At 31.9% G+C, this 20995-nt stretch overlaps 1 protein-coding gene across 2 annotated transcripts; it reads left to right on the forward strand.

Moving 5' to 3' along the window:
- On the forward strand, window positions 5636–19515 carry LOC18612141 (agamous-like MADS-box protein AGL1). Of its 2 annotated transcripts, none has more exons than XM_018114021.1 (9): window positions 5636–5878; window positions 6028–6263; window positions 14626–14707; window positions 16949–17010; window positions 17154–17253; window positions 17385–17426; window positions 18447–18488; window positions 18571–18774; window positions 19236–19515. In XM_018114021.1, exons 2-8 carry the CDS (start codon window positions 6082–6084, stop codon window positions 18745–18747), a joined length of 687 nt encoding a protein of 228 aa, XP_017969510.1. In that variant the 5' UTR covers window positions 5636–5878; window positions 6028–6081; the 3' UTR covers window positions 18748–18774; window positions 19236–19515. The 2 variants fall into 2 exon arrangements, with proteins under 2 accessions (XP_017969510.1, XP_007048826.1); XM_007048764.2 differs by having other exon boundaries at window positions 5637–5878; window positions 18571–18748.

The following is a 20995-nucleotide window of genomic DNA, read 5'->3' on the forward strand; positions in this document are numbered from 1 at the left end:
AGGAGTTGATCACACTCTCCTCAACAATCCACTAATAAGCACTAATTAGTGTATGATCCCTCTGCTTAAAGAATAGGGTTTGAATCTCCCTTTTTCTAATTAAAAAAAAAATCCACTAATAAGCCTGATAAGAAACCAAACCCCATTACCTTGAGAAAGTCGACCCTTGTTTAGTTTTAACAAAAGGTTAGTTGCCTTGCCAACCGTCCTTGCCCTTCACACGACCCCAAACTCCTTTGGTATTGCTCCATCGTCCTTCCCGGGGGTAGATCTTCCTTTACAGCCTTCCAAAATTTTTAAAATTTTTTCTATACTATATAAAATTTTTAAAATTTTTTCTATATCCTTTTAATGGTCTTTTCAAAATAATTTTTTATTTAATAATTAATACAAATAAAGAATAACAAATGATCTCACATGCCTCACTCAATTTTAAAGTTTTTTTTTTGTTTTCGTCTTTCAATTTATATTTATATTTTTATTTATATTTGTTTATTTTTTTCATTTCTATTCTGTTTGCTCGTATGTTCAAAGTTTCTATAGATTTCCTTCTCCAAATTTTTAAAAACTATCAACCATATTCTTTTTTTTCTTTTTTGTTATGTCATATGTGGATTTTATCTTCTACCTGCTATGTTCTTTTTTTTTTCTGTTATTTGAATTTTATTTTTTATAATTTTAATTTTTAAAAATTAATAAATTATTATGTAGTTCTCAAATATAAGTTGTAGTGTTGCACTGTAGTTTAAAATTTCATTAATATATCACTTTTTTATTAAAAAAATTATATTGAGTATATTTTTTTATTAATCTTGATTATGTAAGAGAAAATTATATTGAGTATATTTTTTATGTACTTTATGTTTTATATTTAGTTGAAAAGAAATTATATTGAATATATAGTCTTTAAACAATCTTGATTATATAAAAAAAATTGTTAATTTTATATATTGTATTTAACTATTTATATTTAATGTATTAAAATTTTATATTTAGATCCCTTGAGCAACGCCTTTGGGACAAATGGCATATTTTTAATGAGTTGGATCCTCTATGCCTTTCTCTAGGTATTGTGTCCTTCTCCCATGTATTTAGGGAAGGTAATGGCTTTGCTAACTCCTTGGCCAGGTATGGTGTTGACAAATCCTCTTCATTTTTTGCTAGGTGGTGACTTTTTGTATCACGTAAGCACGTCTCATTACGCCTTTGTTATAGTGGCAGATCTAGAATTTTGTATGAGAAGTGACTAAACAGTGATCATAAAAAATCATGGATTGGGTTATGGATCGAGTCAATGATTCGATTTTGAATAAAAAATTAATCATTTTTTATATAAAATTAAATTATAACATAAAATTTCATTAACAATTTAAATTTATGTAAATTTTCAGATTCATCAATATAAATAAACATAACATAGAAAGAAAAATTAACATTAGATTTTCACATTAGGCATAGTAAATTGTGTTCGACTAAATTATAACATAAAATTTTATTAACAATTTAAATTTATATAAGTTTTCAGATTCACTAATATAAATAGATATAAAGTAGAAAGAAAAAATAATATTAGATATTCACATTTGGTATTCTAAATTGTGCTTGATGTGGAAAATAAGTTGTGTTTGATATGATTTCATGCTTTCAAAGGAAAAAAAAGTTGAAAAGAAAAAAAGTTGAAAAAAAAAAAGGTTTAGTATATTTATAAAGGAGAGAAAAAAAGAAAAGAAAAATAATTCCAAAATTTGGATCTAAAAGGAATTAAACCCAAACCATTAAAAAATAACTTAATTTCTAACCACTACTTCAAAACAACACATTTGATTTGTGTAGGGCGTGGCAAATCTAGATATTTTTAATATTATATATATAGAAATAAAAAAATTAAAAATTTGAGGAGTGGCGACTGCCACCCCCTGCCTTATTACTGTCTCGAGTTTTTGCGTGTTACCTAGTGCAATCTGTTGGATAGGCTGTGATTTGAGCTGTTATGTGCTTTGTTGCTGGATTCGAACTTGCTGTTGCTTTGTTTTCTTGGGGGCTTGTGTTCTGTTATGTGCCTGTGATTTGTTATATGTCTCTTTGGCTTTGGGCTTTTAATCTGCCTGTGCATTGTCTCTGCTCTGTTCTCTTTGGAGACTTTTTCTTATGATTTTTTGCGGCAACAGGATATCTTCTGTACTATTGCTTACCAGGACCATTAGGCTGACACTCTTGTAACTTCTACCATATTAATGAAAATCTTTTGATTAATTGAGTAAAAAAAAATTTATATTTAGTATTATAAGTTTAAATAGAAATAAAATAAAAATATTAGATATTGACTGCATTAAATTTTTAAAAAAAAATTTGATTAAAGTATAGGTAAGTTGAAAATAATTGATAATTTTTTTTAAAAAAAAGATACAAATCGTCCAAATGATTCTCTTACACTTAAGCCAACAAGTCTCAATGTTTCAATTCATGGATAAGAGCAATGTGAATAAAAACATTCAAGATTCAATCCTAAAGAAATAGATGGTTTCTAATACATAATTAATAATTGATGAATTTGATTAAGTAAAAAAAAAATTGATGAATTTGAATTTAAGAAACATAATCGAGCACAATTTTTTTAAAAGAGTATTGTAAGTCTTTTTATTTTCTTAATTTATATGTTATATTAAATTATTTTCTATTATCAATATTTTATTTGTTAATTAAGTTTAACATATTGATTTTTAAAGATTTTAACCCTTATTTCTCTGTTTTTGACTTTCAACAAAAGTTGAAACAACTCCGCCCTGATCGTTCCCCAAAGTCTAGAGAGCTCACTGTATACCCCGAATTGCTTAAGCATGCCCCTCCTCGAATTAAACACCCCTGCATCCTGCTACCACTTGCCCTCCTTGAAGCTGTCTGGTCCACATTCTATCTTATAGAAAAGTTCTTGCTCTGCATCCTGCCACCTAGCCTTGATAACCTTTCGTTTGCCGGCCACTCTCCTTCGGATTTTGATTTTTCCTATGAAATTAGCTCTTCTTCTTGTTGACGATTTTATATGAAAAAATTTGATGTTCTTATCTCTCTCGATGAACCGTTTGACTCTTGATTTTTAGCGTCATTCCCTTTCCTCTTCTCTGTACAAAGGCCAAAGTTCCCTTCTCTTCTTAGTTATCACCTCCCTTGTGCCTTCCTCCGCTATCCCCTCTTATATGTCAATGTGGCGTTGTTGAACCACCTTCTGGAAGTGAGGCATGAAAGCCATTAGATTAATGAGTAATCAAGTGAATTCAATGGAATTAAGAATGATATATTTTGTTTATATGCACCTTTTATTTAGATAAAAAAATTATCAAATTTGATTTTTAAAAAATAATAATGAAAATTCATACTAAAAATGGAAAAGGATAAGTTTTACCTTTATACATTATTATCGTAGATAATAAAATGAAAGAAAGTTAAAATTTTATTATATTATTTCTTATGATTTAATTAGTCTATTAATTTAAAAGGGTGAGTTTTACCTTTCTAATTATAAGTTTGATGTATGAAAAGTCAAAAGAAAATATTATTATTATTATTTTATATAACTTTTTATTTAAAAAACCTAATATAATTTATCTTTTCAAAATGTATTGATTTTCATGGAGATTAAGAAAAAATAGTCTATTTTATAACATTGAGAATTTAAATTTCATTTATAAAATTTACGTTAACTTTAGAACATAAGAAAAGTAAAATATTAAGGTTTATATTTTAAAAAGATATGGACATAGTTTTGTAACAATAAAAAATTGAATAAAGAAAATGAAATGGAGAGAATAAATTTTTAATATAACACTAATTAAAGTAAAAACTTTTATCTTAATTTTCAAGAGAAAAAATAAACATAGAGTATCAAACATGATCACCTTAGCAAGTCAATTTATAAATTAGTATAGAACTTATAAACCCTAGTACTGAGTAGCTGTGTAACTTATATTAATTTTATAAATTAATATGTACTCTCTTTGTCCCCATTTCTTTTATTTTTTGGTACAACTAACTTGGGTAAACGTACATCCATAATATCATTTATGTAATAATCGTCTAATTTCACTCAAAGGTTGTGGAAATTTATATAATTAGCTAACAAATTCACACAAATATTAGTTTTGGTGAACTTGTCTCTCCTTCTCTTGATGGGATTGCAATAGTTATGTCACCTATATGTTTCCAAGTAAATATACAAATTTGGGTCTCTCTGTGTTAGGTGGATTTGACAATACTATTGCATAACAACTTTCATATTTTTACTCAGCTCATCCCAATATTCACTACACTCAATATCTCAAACAAAGGGAAAAATATTGTCAGGTTCTAATTAAGGTTATTTGCAAATATTTTTTTGGAAGAAGAGAGATTCGAACTCATAATCTTTAAGTAGGGGAGATCATACACTAATTAATGAGCCAAATGCTCAAGTACCAATCATTTTTTCTTTTAATTCATTGCCACAACAAACCTTGAATTAATTTTCACCACAAAAAAAAAAAAAACCTTAATGTACTCGTCGATTGAGTTGCGAGTTTAATCCAAATATTCCACAAAAAAGAATATGACATTTGCGTTTGCAGTATGCAAAACTCAGGAATGATGATGACTCAGTTGCCATCCCCATCATAAAGCACCATGCTTGGAGAGAACCTGTAATCTAAGGCTTTAACCTATTCTCTGCAAAACTGAAAGTCTGAAATCTGATCAATTTTGAACTGTCAAGATATATGAAATTAACTTCTGTATATTGAAGGAAACGAATTATGGTATGACAAAAAAAAAAAAGGAAAAAGCAACGATATATACAAACATTTCACATGCACTACATCACTAGAATCCAGATACTGGAACAAGTGAAAATGAATAGCTTCAATGCTTTGCTTGATATTGAAAAAGAAAAGATATAAAAATGAATCAGTTAGCTTAGCAGCCTGCTTGGTGCACACAACAATGATCAATGATAGTGGTACTGGAAATTTGGGCTGTGGGAGTGGGGGAACCCACTTTCACATATCCCTTAAACTAAACAGGTGAAATACAGTGCAGCAAAATTATCAAAGGGTCTCTTCTATTCTTACCATAAATGAACCCAAGAATAGAAGACGAGCAGAACTTCACATGGGAGTCACCCTCACTTACGTCACAAGCTGTGGCTCACAGCCCTTAGAAGACGCAATAAAAATTCTAATAATGTAAGAGAGAGAGAGAGAGAGGGATGGTGAAAAACTTTCAACCATAGAGTTGAGGTCAGAAGCAAAACTAGAGTGAAGGGCCCAACCCCAAGATTTCACAAGGCAAATTATAACATGAAAGGCCATCTACTTTTGTTTTTGATGGTTTTCTCCTCCAGTACATTGAATTGCATTGCTTTTCTGAGAGCAACTAAGCACAAGGTCTCATTCAAGGCCATTGCTGGTCACTTTCCAAAATGCCCTTTCATCATCACCCTTCTCTTTTTCCCATACAAGAAGAAATGGAAGGTTAATGGAATCTCAAAGTGAACATCAAGCACCCCTCTTTGGCATGCCTACCCTCTCTCCTTTTTTCTACTCCTCCAATAGAAATTTAGCTAAGAAAATTATATATATAGCTTGCTTTTAGAGATCTCTACTAAGAAGGAAACAATAATAATAATAATAATAATAATAAAAAGTAGAAAATAAACCTTGCGTTGGGTGATTGTTAAAGGGTCAATTCTCTATCTATAAACGTCCATCTGCTAAAGCAGCACACTTCCCTTTTTTGCACCTCAAAACTGTTGCTCTAATTAAACTATCTTCATCAAAAGAAGGAGAAGAGTTGAATTCAGGAACTTCTCCTCCTTTGTCTTCCTAATTCAATTCCTTGGTTTCCTTACCAGGTTAGAGCCCATAAACCAAAATCTAACGTAACCAATTAGTATAGGTTGTGTTTTGCTTGTTTTTGGTGTCGTCCAAATTGATCAAAGGCTCAAAAGGTAGTTATCTTTGTTTCAAGTTTATCAAATTTTGAGGTTTGCTTGTTTTCCAGCTTTCAACCACGGAGTTTCCTAATCAAGAACCGGAAAGCTCTTCCCAGAAAAAAATGGGAAGAGGTAAAATTGAGATTAAGCGGATCGAGAACACGACTAATCGACAAGTCACCTTCTGCAAGCGCCGCAATGGATTGCTCAAAAAGGCCTATGAACTGTCTGTGCTTTGTGATGCTGAGGTTGCTCTCATAGTCTTCTCCAGCCGTGGCCGTCTCTATGAATATGCTAACAACAGGTTAATTTGCTTCAATTCCTTTCTTCTTCTAATATTATACTAGTATCTTCTATTTCTTTTTCCGTTTGTTCATCAACAAATTGTTTTCCATGATTGGAGTTGTTATGTATGCTGATGGTTATATGTGTGCAGGTTTCTATTAAAGACATCTTTTTTAAGGACTTTTTCCTTTGCAGTAAAACATAAGATTTTTTTGCAGTTGAGAAATTTCTTTTCTTGGGTGTCTTTCAGTAGATTGAGTTCCTCTAACAAAGATTTACATAGTCCTCCTGACTTCTAATTTTTTGTTTGGTTGTTGTACTTGGTTAGCCTTAATTAGGGCTTGTTTCTTTTCTTTTTCTTTTTTTTTTGGGTCCTTCCTTCTCTAGTTCTCTTCTCATCTCTTTGTTTGATAGATATGCAGATCTGAAATGGTGTAACAGTAGCAGGTTTAAGAGCAACAACTAGGGTTGTAATGATATACGCAGATGGGTGAAAGCAGAGCCTCTTTTTCTTACTTCCTCTCGCTCTCTCTCCACATGTCATCTACCACAGATCACAAGGGGGAAAAAAAAAAAGTCTGCTACAGCCTACAAACAAAAACTGTGCCACGCTCTCATTAGCCCATTCCTCATATCTCCCATCTCTTTCAATGATTCTTTGAAAACCCATGTCAGTTCAACAAAACACAAGTAAAGTGAACCCTTAAATAGATTAGTCATTGGTGTTCCTTACGCTTGTCGTCACAAATCTTGCTTCAATCAGCTATCTGTCTGTCTGTCAAAGTTAAGGTAAGGGTCTATTCTGATGTGTGACAAAATCAATCACCCAATCAGATCTTAAGTTAGGGTTTTGCCCAAACGGGTATTTCTCTCAACAAGTCTTTACTTATATTCTGCCTGAAGTTTATAGACTAAAGACTATAGGGTTCCTGGATTCTTTGTCTCTTTCTCTAACAATCTTCTTAGCTTCTTTATGGTAAAAGAAACTGCAAAATTTGAAGATTAGGGTTTTAAAACTGAGACCAGTATCTATTAAATTTTCTTAGAACAAATTAAAAGGAATCCTGGGTTTACTCTATTTTTCTTTACCGTTTTGGGTGCACAAGGCTAGGGTTTCCTTAGTTAAGCTTAGCTGTGCTTGTCTTAGTTATACAATATACGAATCTTTGGTCACGTCAGATAAGATTTTTCAGTTCTTCACTACTGACAAATATTGGTGTCAATGATTCCTTTTATTTGGTTTCTCATTTTTATCTTCTCATTGCTTGCTCTTCTTTTCTTTTCTTTTTTATTCTTTTTCAAATCTCAAACTGTGAAACATACCTTGATCACTTTCTCTAGTTTCTTCAACCCTTGATTTCCACACTTGCTTTTTTTTTTTCTTTCATTTATGCGGTAACATGCTGCTTCAGGTTTACAATGTATGCATTGTCAACATGATCATAAAATCTAATGTGAAGGCCTCAAAATCTTAACTATTTCTTTCTGGTAATCAAAACTATCAGACTACATGACCAATGAATTCTATTGATTTATAGTTATTTTTTTTTTTGGGTTTATATGATTTTATTATTATTATTATTATTGTTCTGACTTAATTAGGGAAAGAGAAAAAGAAAATGAACGGGAAACAAACCAAGGCTTTCATTTTTTGGGAAAAAAAGTTGTTGAGTTTAATGGCTTTATGTGCTTCACCATTTCTATGCCACAAACTCTGAAACAAAGATATAAAAAAGATCTCAACAAAACTCATTCATACAAATTTATGAATATCAACAGAAGTCAGGCATTTCTTGTGTATAAATATATAAGAAAAAGAGAAAAAATATATATAATATCACAAGAGAGAGAGATAAAGTTGAAGTGACGGAGAGGCGGGGGAAGGGAGAAAAAGGGTACGAACCAATGGGGTTCTCTGCACTTTCTTGGAGCGTGCAGCTAGGCTGCTGCCTGCACCTGGTTTTTTCTCTGATTTCAACTCAGTCAGTGAGTTCCCAGGCACCCAAAGTTACAAATTCTTTTCATGCAATTTCATTTTGAAAAAAAGAAACCATATTTTAGTAATACTACTAGTATAAAAACCAAAGATATTTCATAGCATGTTGGGTTTTAGCATTGGTTGATCTGCGTACCAGAGGATTTTTCTGGTCAATACATGTTGTGAAATGGCTTGGTGACACTTTTCATCGACATGAAGTGAAAAGGATTCCAGCCAATCATATTGGGGGATCTTGTGCCAGAGTGGCTGAGGCAACCAATCAATAGCTCGACGAAATTAAGGAAACAGCTAGTTACTATGGGAAACGTGCTGCGTTAGTTTCTGCTGCGGTGGTTGGCCTATCCATTTTCCCAGTATTTTCCCTACCTCTCTTTTCTTTATTTTTTTTTTCTTTAATCGAAAATTTCATAAGATGAACTATGGATAATCTAAACCAAATTATTTTTTACTTCTATTATAATCCTACTACTAAATTTCATTTTTCCTTCTTAAACACTTACAAATCTTATTTCTTTTACCTTTCATATTAATTTTTATTTTTTTATATTAAAAGCTATGAGTTTATCAATGATATGAATTTTTAAATGACTTAAAAGTCAAAATATTTTTCTTAATCTCTGTGTCAAGTCAAAAGTGGATATTTAATTTGAAAGGGAGGGAATAATTAAGATCAAACTTGAACAATATTATTTGTAAGATTGGCAAATGTAAACAATATTATTCATCCTAACTCAGCACTATGCAGACAGAACATAGTTTTGTTTTCCCAAAAGTTGATGGCTTTGATCTAAATATTTGGGTTTGGAAAGTCAAGGATTGTTGTGTGTAGATTTGGTAATTTTAGACACAACACATTAACACGATACGAAAAAACATGTGATTAAATAGATTTGGGTTTAGTCTTAATATATTTCATGTCTAATTGTATATGACACATTTAAGACACGAAAATTTTCGTATCTTAACGTGTCATATACGAGTAATACGTTTAAAACACGTTTAAACATGTTTAATTAATCGTGTTATAGTGTTTAAACGTATAAACGTATTTAGTCCTGTTATCATGTTTAAACATGTATACGTAACACGTTTATCAACTTGTTAAAAATTAATAGTCAAAAATTATTTTAGCTTTACTTAAATAATTTTAAACAATTATTTTAATAAAATTTTTAAATTTTATAAAGATACTAATGTAATTATGCCATGCCCAAGCCCTAATTTTGAATTTTATTTTTTTATATTTGATGTTATTATTATTTTATCTTGTTATAATTGTTTTTATAATTATTGATTTTAAATTTAAATAATAAAATTATATTTAATTATAAATATTTTTATTTAATCGTATTATTAATCATGTCATGTCGTATATTGACATATTTAACAAACGTGTTAATCATGTCGTGTTATATTACATGGTTATTAAACGTATACATATACGTATTTTAGATTTAAGACACGAATATTATTCGTGTTGTATTCATGTTTAACCTTAATGTGTTTCGTGTCTGATTGTATTTGATACGTTTAAGATACGAAAACACGAATTGCTAAGTCTACTTGTGTGTATCTAAAGACATATACAGTGAAAAACATAATATGAAAGTAGAAAGTATTAGTAAAATTATTTGGCATCAGCTCAATAAACACTATTGCACTTTATAACGTACAAAAGGGAGATCAATTTGAAGTTTTCTTTTGATATTTGTCATTAGATAAGGAATATTTAGGCTCTATCTATTTTCTTCTCTACTGCTGCTTCATATCTGTATAACTTTGTTTTTGAAAGTTAAGCTCTTTCATTAATTCACGAAAGGAAGAAATGCTGTGGTGAGTCCTTGACGTCGAGATGTTGTGAAGACATGAAGACATTGTTAAACACACCAATCATAGCAAGGCTAGAAACCCCACTAAGGTGAACACCAATCTTGGCAAGGTTAAAAAATCACACTAAGGTGAATAATGGTCAAAATCTCACTTTGGTTGGCCAAACCAAAGATACTGAAATCTCTTACTCTTCTAAAAAGAGCCTAGAGAATATAAGCACTCTTACTTACTAAAGAAAATATTCTTTATTAATTCTTGATTTGAATGTGTCTAACAATTAATCCAAGAGGGCTTTATATAGCTATTTTTAAGAAGAAAGCTTTCTTACTTTTCTTATGTGGGATTATTATAATTTTTAAATAAATAAATATATAAGAAAATAGTCTAACCTAACTTAATGCGTAAGTAACTTAAATAATATACTCCTTTATCATTCTCCCTAGATTGGAAAAAAATAAAATCGCCTACACTGGTTTTCTTGTCTATATCAAAGATCTTTCACATCTAACACTTCTTTAATAACTCCAATCTCAGTAATTGGAAGGTGTTAAACTTAAGCGTCTATAGTAGATGCAATCCCATCAAATCCATCAAATGGATACAAATTCGAAACATTGAAAATAGGATTGATTTGTAACTTAGGTGGCAATTCAATTAAGTAAGCATTTGAATTGATTTTCTTTAGCACCTTACAAGGTCCAAACTCTTTAGACTTGAGCTTGTGATAAGTACCCTTAAGAAATCTTTCTTGCCTCAAGTGCACAAGTACTTGATCACCTTCCTCAAATTCCAAATGTGATAAGCAAATAACATCACCAACCATTCAAATAATCCATCCAGTGTTTTGAAGGTTGTTTTCCATTCATCTTCACTCTTCATTCTAATTTGATGATATCCACTTTTCAAATCAATCTTTACAAAAACATTGAAACCGACAAGTTGATCAAACATCTCATCTAATCAAGGAATAGGAAAACGATACTTCACTGTGATCTTGTTTATGACACGACTATCCACACATATCCTCCATGAGCTACTGACTTGTGTTTGTACCACCAAGAACTCACTTTGTGCATGATGAACATCAATTTCCTCTATCTCCTCATCATATTCATCATAAACTGGTTCTAATTTTTCTCAATCCAAATAATCCTCCGCATGTAACTTCCTGTGAAAATCAACTACTTCAATCTTGACTTTTCCACCACTTAAATCAAGAGCGTGTAGTAATTGGTCCTTCAATCCAACTCTTGTTGCTTGATTTACAAGTCCATCTTTATCACTGGACCTATTATTGTTAATTTGAGCAGCATCACGTCTTGCGAGTTGCTCTTGTAATTTTTAAACTTGAGGACGTAATTCCTCTACCTCGATCTTGTAAACATCTCTTTGACGATTTTGGCGTCTTGACGACATTTTGTTGTATAGTGATGACAATGTGGTGATGCAGAATAAAAAAAAATGACAGAACTATAAAACAAAAAAAGAAACAGAATTACTCGAACAAGGGGAGTCGAAACTCGATAGGAACCTGAACTATGTAGTGAACAATGATCCTCCTGATCTGATACCAAACTAACGTCGAGATGTTGTGAAGACACCGAGACATTGTAAAACACACCAATCGTGGCGAGGTTAGATACCCTACTAAGGTGAACACCAATCTTGGCAAGGTTAGAAAACCCCACTAAGGTGAATAATGGCCAAAATCCCACTTTGGTTAGTCAAACCAAAGATACTAAAATCTCTTACTCTTCCAAAAAGAGCCTAGAGAAAATAAGCACTGCTCCTTATTAAAGAAAATATTTTTTATTAATTCTCAACTTGAATATGTCTAACAATTAACCCAAGAGGGCTTTATATGACTATTCCTAAGCAGCAAGCTTTCTTACTTTTCTTATATGGGATTATTACAATTTTTAAATAAATAAATATATAAGGAAATAACCTAACTTCCTTTGAGTACAAATAAAGTAAAAGATAACTTAATCTAATCAAAGTTAATGCACAAGTAACCTAAATAATAAAATCTTGTGCAAGTCCTACATTTAGACCATGAGACGCTTCCTAGGATTCATCCTCCAAAAGCTGTACAATTGGTGCCCTCTGTCTTGAAGATTTTCTAACATCAAATTTGCCCCTGTTATAACCATCCCTATGCAGAAGTGTCCCTGACACTGCAAAAATATATACCCAGCAGAGTCCGATTGCTATCACTAACACACAAAATGATGATCCAAAATCAGGAGGCTTCCACGTTGTAGTGCACATGAAACCGATTTCATTAGTTGAATGTTAGACAGTTAGAGGCATCCTTTCTGCAAGGGAACTTTTCATTGTCCAACGGCCTCTAGAAAAAATATATAAATGACTAGAAGTTTTCTTAAGATTGCCCACATAGATATGACAATTACTGCATATTATTTGTTGAGGAAAAGGTTGGTGGAGTAACTTGCTTCTCTGGTTCTGGCGTGTCCATTAATTGGCAAGGACAAGAATGTTTTGTTTCAATTCCTTAAACGTCATTCTCTACAGGTTACTCTTTGGTTGCAACTAGGGTCACTGAGGGGCCGGATCACTTGTCATTATTGTACTTGAACCAGACCTTTCATTTGTGTGCTACTGTATCGAATTCTTTCTGCCCTAATGTCCCTTTTTTCCACTCATTTCCTTAAGAGTCTTGAGATGCAATTCTCTTTGGAAATTTTTATAGTAGTTTTTGAATGCGCTGAGTGATTAAATCTTGGCACTTTTGTTTCACTTCATTTCAGTAAGACATGATTATGAATAACTCATTCTCATCTATTACTTGTCTCATAGCAAGATATTAAGATATCTTAGGTTAAAAGAAAAGTGTTATGTCTAATACACAGTTAATATATGATTTTATATAGTGTCAGTTAACTACGACTCATCACTTTAAGGTTTACATTCATTAATAATGATTTTAAAAATTTTTTTATGAGATTAGGAGTTGTGATTAACTCATACGGTGTAGATTTATAAACTAATGGTGCACCATCAAATACTTGCTGTTACGAAAATTTAATTCATGGCATGAACTTGAGGGAAGTCAAAGATGATGGTTGTTTACACCGAAAAGAGCTATATTTAAATTTGAAAATGAATGGACAAGCATATTCTGGTGTAGACAACTCCTGATCCCAAGGACACGCATGTTCAATTGACACTATTTCTTTCTCATGCTCTTTCTACATGTTTCTTTAGCCTCATGATTATATAATATTCCCCCTTATCTATGACCCGGACTGTTTTGTTTTTTTCAGATGTTGTTCTAAATAAAATACAAAATATCTTGCATCATTTGTATATGGTTTTGTATATATACCCAAAAAAATTGTCTGTTAGGGCCTCATCAATCACATTTGTCTGAAGAATGAATTCAACATCTCAGGCTAATGTATGAATTGCTAATAAGAGAACAAAGATATAGAGATGTGTTGAAATTACCTGGCCTATCGGTCCTGCAGTTGTCTCTTGCCAAGAGAGTGCGAAATTCTTAGGCCTTTTGGCATGACAAGAAAGCCTGATAGATAATCAGTAGCCACCACAAATTTTTCCATTGTGTTGGTACTCTTATTCCATCTTACTATTCTTGTGTAAGAAGCCAGTCTTCCAAAGTTCCACTTGTAAGTCATGAAATGCATGAACAGTGTGCATTAATTCTCAGGTGTTATGTTCATTGGATCCACTATTAGTAGTTTCCTCTTCCAATTCTCTGTATTCTGTTTCTTACATTTAGTTCTTGTCAAATCATGATCAACATTAAAAAAAACGTATTACATTATTACATTATTCATAGGAAAGTACTGTATTCAAATTTTTTAGACTCTGTTTAGTTGATATTTTTACTATTTATATTTTATTTTTTAAAAAATAAATAATAAAAATATCAATCAAATAAAGTTTTAATATTTTTATCAGCGTCATCTATATGCTTCATTTTTTACAATATTTTTCCTATTAGTTTTGGCATAGTAAACACTAAAGGCTGAAGTGTTTATCTAAAAATGTTTTGAAGGTGATTATCTAAAAATAATTCATTATCTAAAGATAGGTTACTTCAGTATTAGTGCTTATGTTAACTTTATCTTCCCAGGGCTCATTTGTTACCAATCAAAGGCTTTTCGCGGCTTTCCATTTTACCACTGAGTGATTCTAAAGCTCTTAGCTATGGCATTCTAAGTTCAGGAACTAGTGTTTTGATTTTTTTTTTTTTTTAAGATAAGATTTAAATTAATTTCCAAGTGAATCTATTGGTGGATTATTGAATTTTATTGAATTGATGAGGTTATATTTTCCCCACGAGCATTTAGTGAAATATGCTTTATTCTTCAAATAGTCCACCTGATTAGAAAAGTGAACCCTTTTAATACTTGACTAGCTTTCTTCTGTTACATATGTGTAACTTCTATGAATAATATCAAGTGCTAGTAAGGTTTTTAAGCATGATGAATGAGATAGTGCTTTTGTGATCAGACAATATAGAACCTCATTCATATAACCTGAGGTACTGTTGATAACTTTGCAGTGTCAGAACAACAATTGACAGATACAAGAAAGCATGTGCAGATGCATCAAACCCAGGATCTGTTGCTGAAGCTAACACTCAGGCAAGTTCGATATAATTTAGCTAATGAAGTAAATTAAAAATGGTCTTTCATTGAACAAACTAATGGCTGAGTTTTTTTCATCAGAAACTCTTAAGATGCTTTCATTTCATCCTTTCTTGTAGTATCTTTTTTACAGCTTATGTATAACCACTTCCTTAGGACCCTTTTCTGCAAAAATATTTCTGCATTATATAGCTTATAAACTAAGAACTGCTCTGTGAAGTTAAATCAACTTACACAACTACAATTAGGAAATAAGAGCAAAAGGATATTACAAGCATGAGTTGTACCTGAATGCTGAAATGATAATGTTCAGAGCTACTTTTTTTTTTGTAGGTGGCCTTAAACAATTCTTGTTATAAGCTTGTGAAAACCGATTGAAAGTTAATTCAATTAACACTTTAAGCAAGCATGTTGCTGTGGGCTTTCTATATGGTGATCAATACAAGTTTATACTTAACAGAAAATTCTTTGTTATGAACAGTCCCTTTATGTATGGAACTTGGAGCATATCACAAACCGAAAGCCATTCAGTTTCATGATTTATGAACCAGAATCTTTCTCATTTACTTCCAAACCCTCAACCCCTAACCACATTATAAGGGAGTTGGCCTCTGAGTAATGACTATTGAGAAGAGCCAATGGACCAACTCAAGGTTTAAAATTACAATAATATTTTAGTAAAAGATATTTTCACCCTATATTCTTTGAATTTCGTCTCACAAATAAAAACAAAAACAAAAGAACTGGAGATGTTTAATGAAAATGTCTATGAATGCTTATGGATATCCATTAAATTGTTATTTATAAAAGATAAAAAGTTTTACATGTGAATAAAATAGAAAAATAATTAAAGAGTTTTATTTAGTTATAAGCTCATGGTCTCATTTAATAGACAAATAGTGAATAATCAAAGAGAAACCATGGTAGAGCCTTTATGAATTGAGTGGAATAATAGATTTTTTAAAATTTTAAGTATATAAATATCTATATTTATATGTGTGTGCGCATGTACGTGTATATAACTATATTTATGTCCACTATTTTAAAATTTTGATCTCATTACTTGAAAATTATAAAAAAAAAAAAGATTATCTAATCTTCTTAACTCCACCTTTAACCGCATATGGTTGTACTAGTTTAAATGGGGATTTAAAAGAATTGCTGTTGTGCAATGGGAAAATCTTGAGAAAACCCCACGCTTCCCATGAAACGAAGCCAATATTATACTTGGCCAATACGCAGCTATAGTTTCCATATATATATATATCAATCTGTTTGCATTTTTTGGCTGATAAAAATTTATAATATATAACTGCCTGAGGCTATTGAGTGTCCTTTTGGCTATTGTATATATAACAGATATTATGCCACAATTGATTATGCTATCCTCACCTATAAGTATAGACATGGAAAGAAAAGAAAGGGAGAGGAAGGTAAGAATCTTAAGGGGTAATTTTTTTTTTTTTTTTTGCTCAAACAAAGTCTATTTTATTAGTAAGAAGATAGCTGCAAAAGTCCCACAGTTCAAATCCTTGAACTGGAACAAAATTTCGCCAATGAGCGCCTAAATCTTAATTGGTAAATTGCCTTCCACTTTTGAAGAGAAATGCAGAAATCATGTTGAGCAGTTATAGCTGGTTGGATGGAAAATTAAGTCACTACTTAAAGAAGCCTTCCTGACAAATCAAGTGATGAATATCAACAAATTCCATCGTGTTTCCTGAAAATACTACTAACATGGTTTTGCAACTCATTCTATGGGGTATTTCCTATCAGCGATTGTGTCTTCAAAATATGTTTCTCGTGTGGTCATCTCAGATTTGTCGTTTAAAACATAGAATGCTTTGAGATGCTGCATCTTGCACTAATATAAAGCATATTTCTGTAATTAAGTGTCTAGCTTCAAGCCCACCTGTTGCATGTTTGGTCAAGCTAAAACTTTGGCGTTGTTAGTCATTTTAATCAGACATGTATTGGGATCCCCATATTCAGGGCTTGCACTAGCAGCTATTAAGTACTTCCCAAGTAGAATTCATTTTGAACTTGTGCTTCTGCATGTGTCCTCACAAGAGTAGTTCCTCTTGAGTCTTAACACTTGACAGTTACTCAGGTATCCCAAAAACTTATGCTTATAGAAGTATAGTAAACCCTTTTTTCTAATGGGATTATCGATTTCGAGTAGTATAACTCTAATGCTTGCTTAACCCTGATACCATCTCTATTTATAAATCACCTCAGTTTTACCAACAAGAAGCCTCCAAACTCCGGCGACAAATTCGCGATGTCCAGAACATGAACAGGTAATATCTAGGTGTATATATTATTTGGTTTTCAAGCTCACTCAAAGATATAGTCCATGGTATTTTTGTTTCCTTTTTCCTGTTCAGTTTCCTTCTTGATACATTCTCTACTGGAAAAGTTTCATCAATGATGTTTCTTCCAGGCATATCCTTGGTGAGGCTCTTAGCACTTTGACTTTTAAGGAACTCAAGAACCTGGAGGGAAGACTAGAGAAAGGAATTAGTAGAATCAGATCCAAAAAGGTTTAGTGCTTCATCCAGGGTGTTGTGGAATATATATTAAAGTCTTGCATCCTTTCCTTGTTCTTTATTTATTATTATTAATTTCATTCAAGAAAATTTCCTTATTCACTGACATTATTAAACTCTACCAGAACGAATTACTATTTGCAGAAATCGAGTTCATGCAAAAGAGGGTAAATTTTCATCCCTTCTTTAATTATCATCATTTTTATTGTTATATATATTCCTGTTAACTCTTGAAGATACTATATCATAATTGATATGAATAATGAAACAAACTCCGTTATTGATTGATGCAAACAAGTAATTTGAGGCAGTTTTTGTTGTGCTCATTTGATCACTTCTTTCAAAGCAGGATGATAACGCCCTTATAGTGGCTTGCAGGTCACTCAAACCTCTACAAACTCAGAAGATTTAGGAATATCAAACACCAACCATTCTGACAGATTAGATTGTTCTCCTTCAGAATCTTTTACCAAAGCAAAAATATAAAAAGAGACGAATATTATAAAATAGTATTTTACAAAGTATGAATAGTACCGAATAGTGTTAACTAGTTGTAAATACAGGGCCAACTTCTGCTTGGGCAGTTAAGATCCATAAGGAAAAACTTTAAAGGTAGTTACTGTGAATTTCAATTTATGCCAAAATTAACCATGAAACTCTTGATAGGGTTGTCTGCAGTACATGCCTGCAACTTAAATCAATTATAACATGACAAGTGGCTTGCTTGCAGATGCTTGTACCAGTGAATCTTTAGGCTCACACACTGTTGTTTCAGTATTTTTAATGAAATTTTATTTTGGCTGAGCAAAAAAAAAAAACATAACAAGTGGCTAAGTCTTTCTGGTTGGTCTTGTAGATGATCCTGCTACTCCTAGGTAATCCGAACTACTTTAACCAGTTATAATGGCTCACTGCTTTGGAGCGAACTTGACATGTTCATGGCTTGGCTTCTCCATGTTCAACCTGTATGCAGATTAGGCTTTGAGTTACTGTGTTAGTGGTAACAAACAATTAAGAATATATTGAAAAAGTAGGTTCTCTGAGTCCTAAAATGGACTTGAACGTCCTTGCCAGACCCAGATTCGCTAGTACATTGAACTCTAATTTGCTTGTGATGCATAGATCAAACGCTCATGGTTCAATCAAAGTCCTCTTCTTATTAACAATTGTAAGTGCATATTTTGTAGGAAGTTGAGCTGCAGAATGATAACATGTACCTGCGAGCAAAGGTATACTCTCTCTCTTGCCCTCTTTCAATCATAAATGGAGGGATTTAGATGTAATCATACCAGTAAATGTCGGATGATGCAGATAGCTGAAAATGAAAGAGCGCAACAACAGCAGCAGCAACAAGCGAACCTGATACAAGGGTCTGTCTTCCAGGCTGTGACTTCACAACCCTATAATCGGAACTTTCTCCCCGTAAACCTCCTGGAACCCAGTAATGATTACTCCAGCCAAGACCAAACTGCTCTCCAACTTGTATAAGGTTCTGTCTTCCATCTACAATTAAATGTTAGACTCTACCACCATTAACCAAGATTACATGTGGCGTATCAGATATGCATTTGCTTAATTACTATGAAACAGAAGGACATACTGGCAGAAGTTATCCAGAAAGTGTTAAGTAAAAAGCAGTGAATTGAATGGAAAGACCATTCACATGTGTATGTAGTCATAGAAGAATTGACATGGTGCAAACCAAAAATGTAGCATTGGCGGAAGTCTGGAACCATACATACCATGCATAGTATGCTATTCAACCATTAACTTTGAAGCATTAAACAGTCTAATGTGTAAGGTTATTGCCTCATGTCTTGCAATTTGTTGTGTTTCATAATAGGTAATTTGATTCTGCATGACAGCACGCATTGGATAAATATTGCTATTTGATCATTCCCATATTCATTACTACAATACATATGAATAGGTACATATTCTGATTCATATTTCTTTTTGGGACTTTTTGGTTGCAGATGACATACAAGAAGGTGGCCAAGTTCTGCCAACTTTATCTCTGCTTAAGCATATAAGCTTGGACGTATGTATAGTTCGTAAACAGTTAAAAACTAGTTGTTATCATGAAACTAAGGAACTTAGATTATCATCAGTACTGGACACCCTTTTTAACTATTTTATTGCGGAAAGGATTATTCTTGTATTATGCTCCCAAACACTAGATAACATGGTTGATTTTTCATCCCTTATCTTCTCCTTCGCTTATTTGTTCTACGAAAACGCTAGATTGAATGCTGTGACATGATTAGTTATTTGATTTGGCATAGACTTGTTCAACTTGCATATATATATATATAGCAAAGCTCCTCTCTGAAACAGCAAATATAAATCAATCACAGTTCAAGGGGAACCAATATCATATGGTTCTCCCCTCTGAATGCGTATATTTGTGTAACAAAAATGCTTGAGGAAGTATTATATCCTGATGTAAGCACATCTTTAACAGATTCATTCATGACATTTATGGATACGCAGTTGACATGAATCATGATATGTTCCTCATGTTAGGTTTATGTTTCATCAAAGTCTCAGATATTCTACTACTAAAAGGAGTCAACTAGAGATTATGAGAACAACCCTTTTCTAATTTATACACATTTATATGTTTTAGAGAGCAAAATTTGATCAAAAAAGAAAAAGAACGATGTTGCGGGTATGCATTGGCAACTCTTCTTCCTGCAAGAGTGTAGGAGAAAAGGAGAATAATGAGATATGGTTAGTGTTCTAACTCTACATCCTCACCCAATTCAGCATTCACTTTCCTTGATTCGAATTAACCATTTCTACGATCAATTAATCTCGCATAAAGTAGACTTTGATTGCTTTAACGCGACTTATAATAACATGGAAGGGAGACATCAAAGGGATTTTACAGTGAAATAACACTATTTTTACCCAAAATTTTCAAATTCTGTGCTTGCTGTTTATGGTCTGTATGTTGCAAATCTGCTGCTGTAGTAGTGTCTGCCCATGGTTACCAGACTTTTAAATCCAACCCAATTAGTAAAAGAAAGGAATACTGACTTTTGCTTCCACAAATAAATTCTTTTATTATTATTATTATTATTATTATTATACTCGACCAAGCCATTAAAATATATTTTTTTTGTTTGATTAAGAACTTAATTTAGATGAAAACTGTTAAAAGTGAACTAATTTTTTCACATCATCATTTATGGGACCATTATTGTTGCCATGTCAACATTCGCATGAAAAAATATGAAAATTTATATTAACTCAAGACTTACATTACATACCACACTAGTTTACCCAGCATGTAACATTTGCATTTTATAGAGTTTTACCTTTATCGCATAATATCATGTAAATATTGACATAACAGAAATAAAGTCTACACAGATATTAATATAACAAAGATATCAAGTTTCTATATAAAAAATAACTCAATTAAACATAACTAAATACTACTACTTTGAGGTAAAATTGGGTGCAAATGAAGAATATAAAATTATTTGAGAAATTTGAAAAAGTACAAACGTTTTTAAGTATTTTAATAAAGAAAAAACATATATTACTCTTTCCTACTAAGCGTGGCTTATTGATGCAATTCTATGCAATTCTCTCCGACTATAATATATAACCTTAAATTTTTAAGGGGTACATCTAATCTAAAATCAATTTATAATAAGTGAAAAGACTTTTATTATATTTAAATTTACAAAATATCTCTCATTTAACCAATGTGATAAATGGAGAA

Source organism: Theobroma cacao, chromosome 1, assembly GCF_000208745.1.
Source record: "Theobroma cacao cultivar B97-61/B2 chromosome 1, Criollo_cocoa_genome_V2, whole genome shotgun sequence".
NCBI lineage: Eukaryota > Viridiplantae > Streptophyta > Magnoliopsida > Malvales > Malvaceae > Theobroma > Theobroma cacao.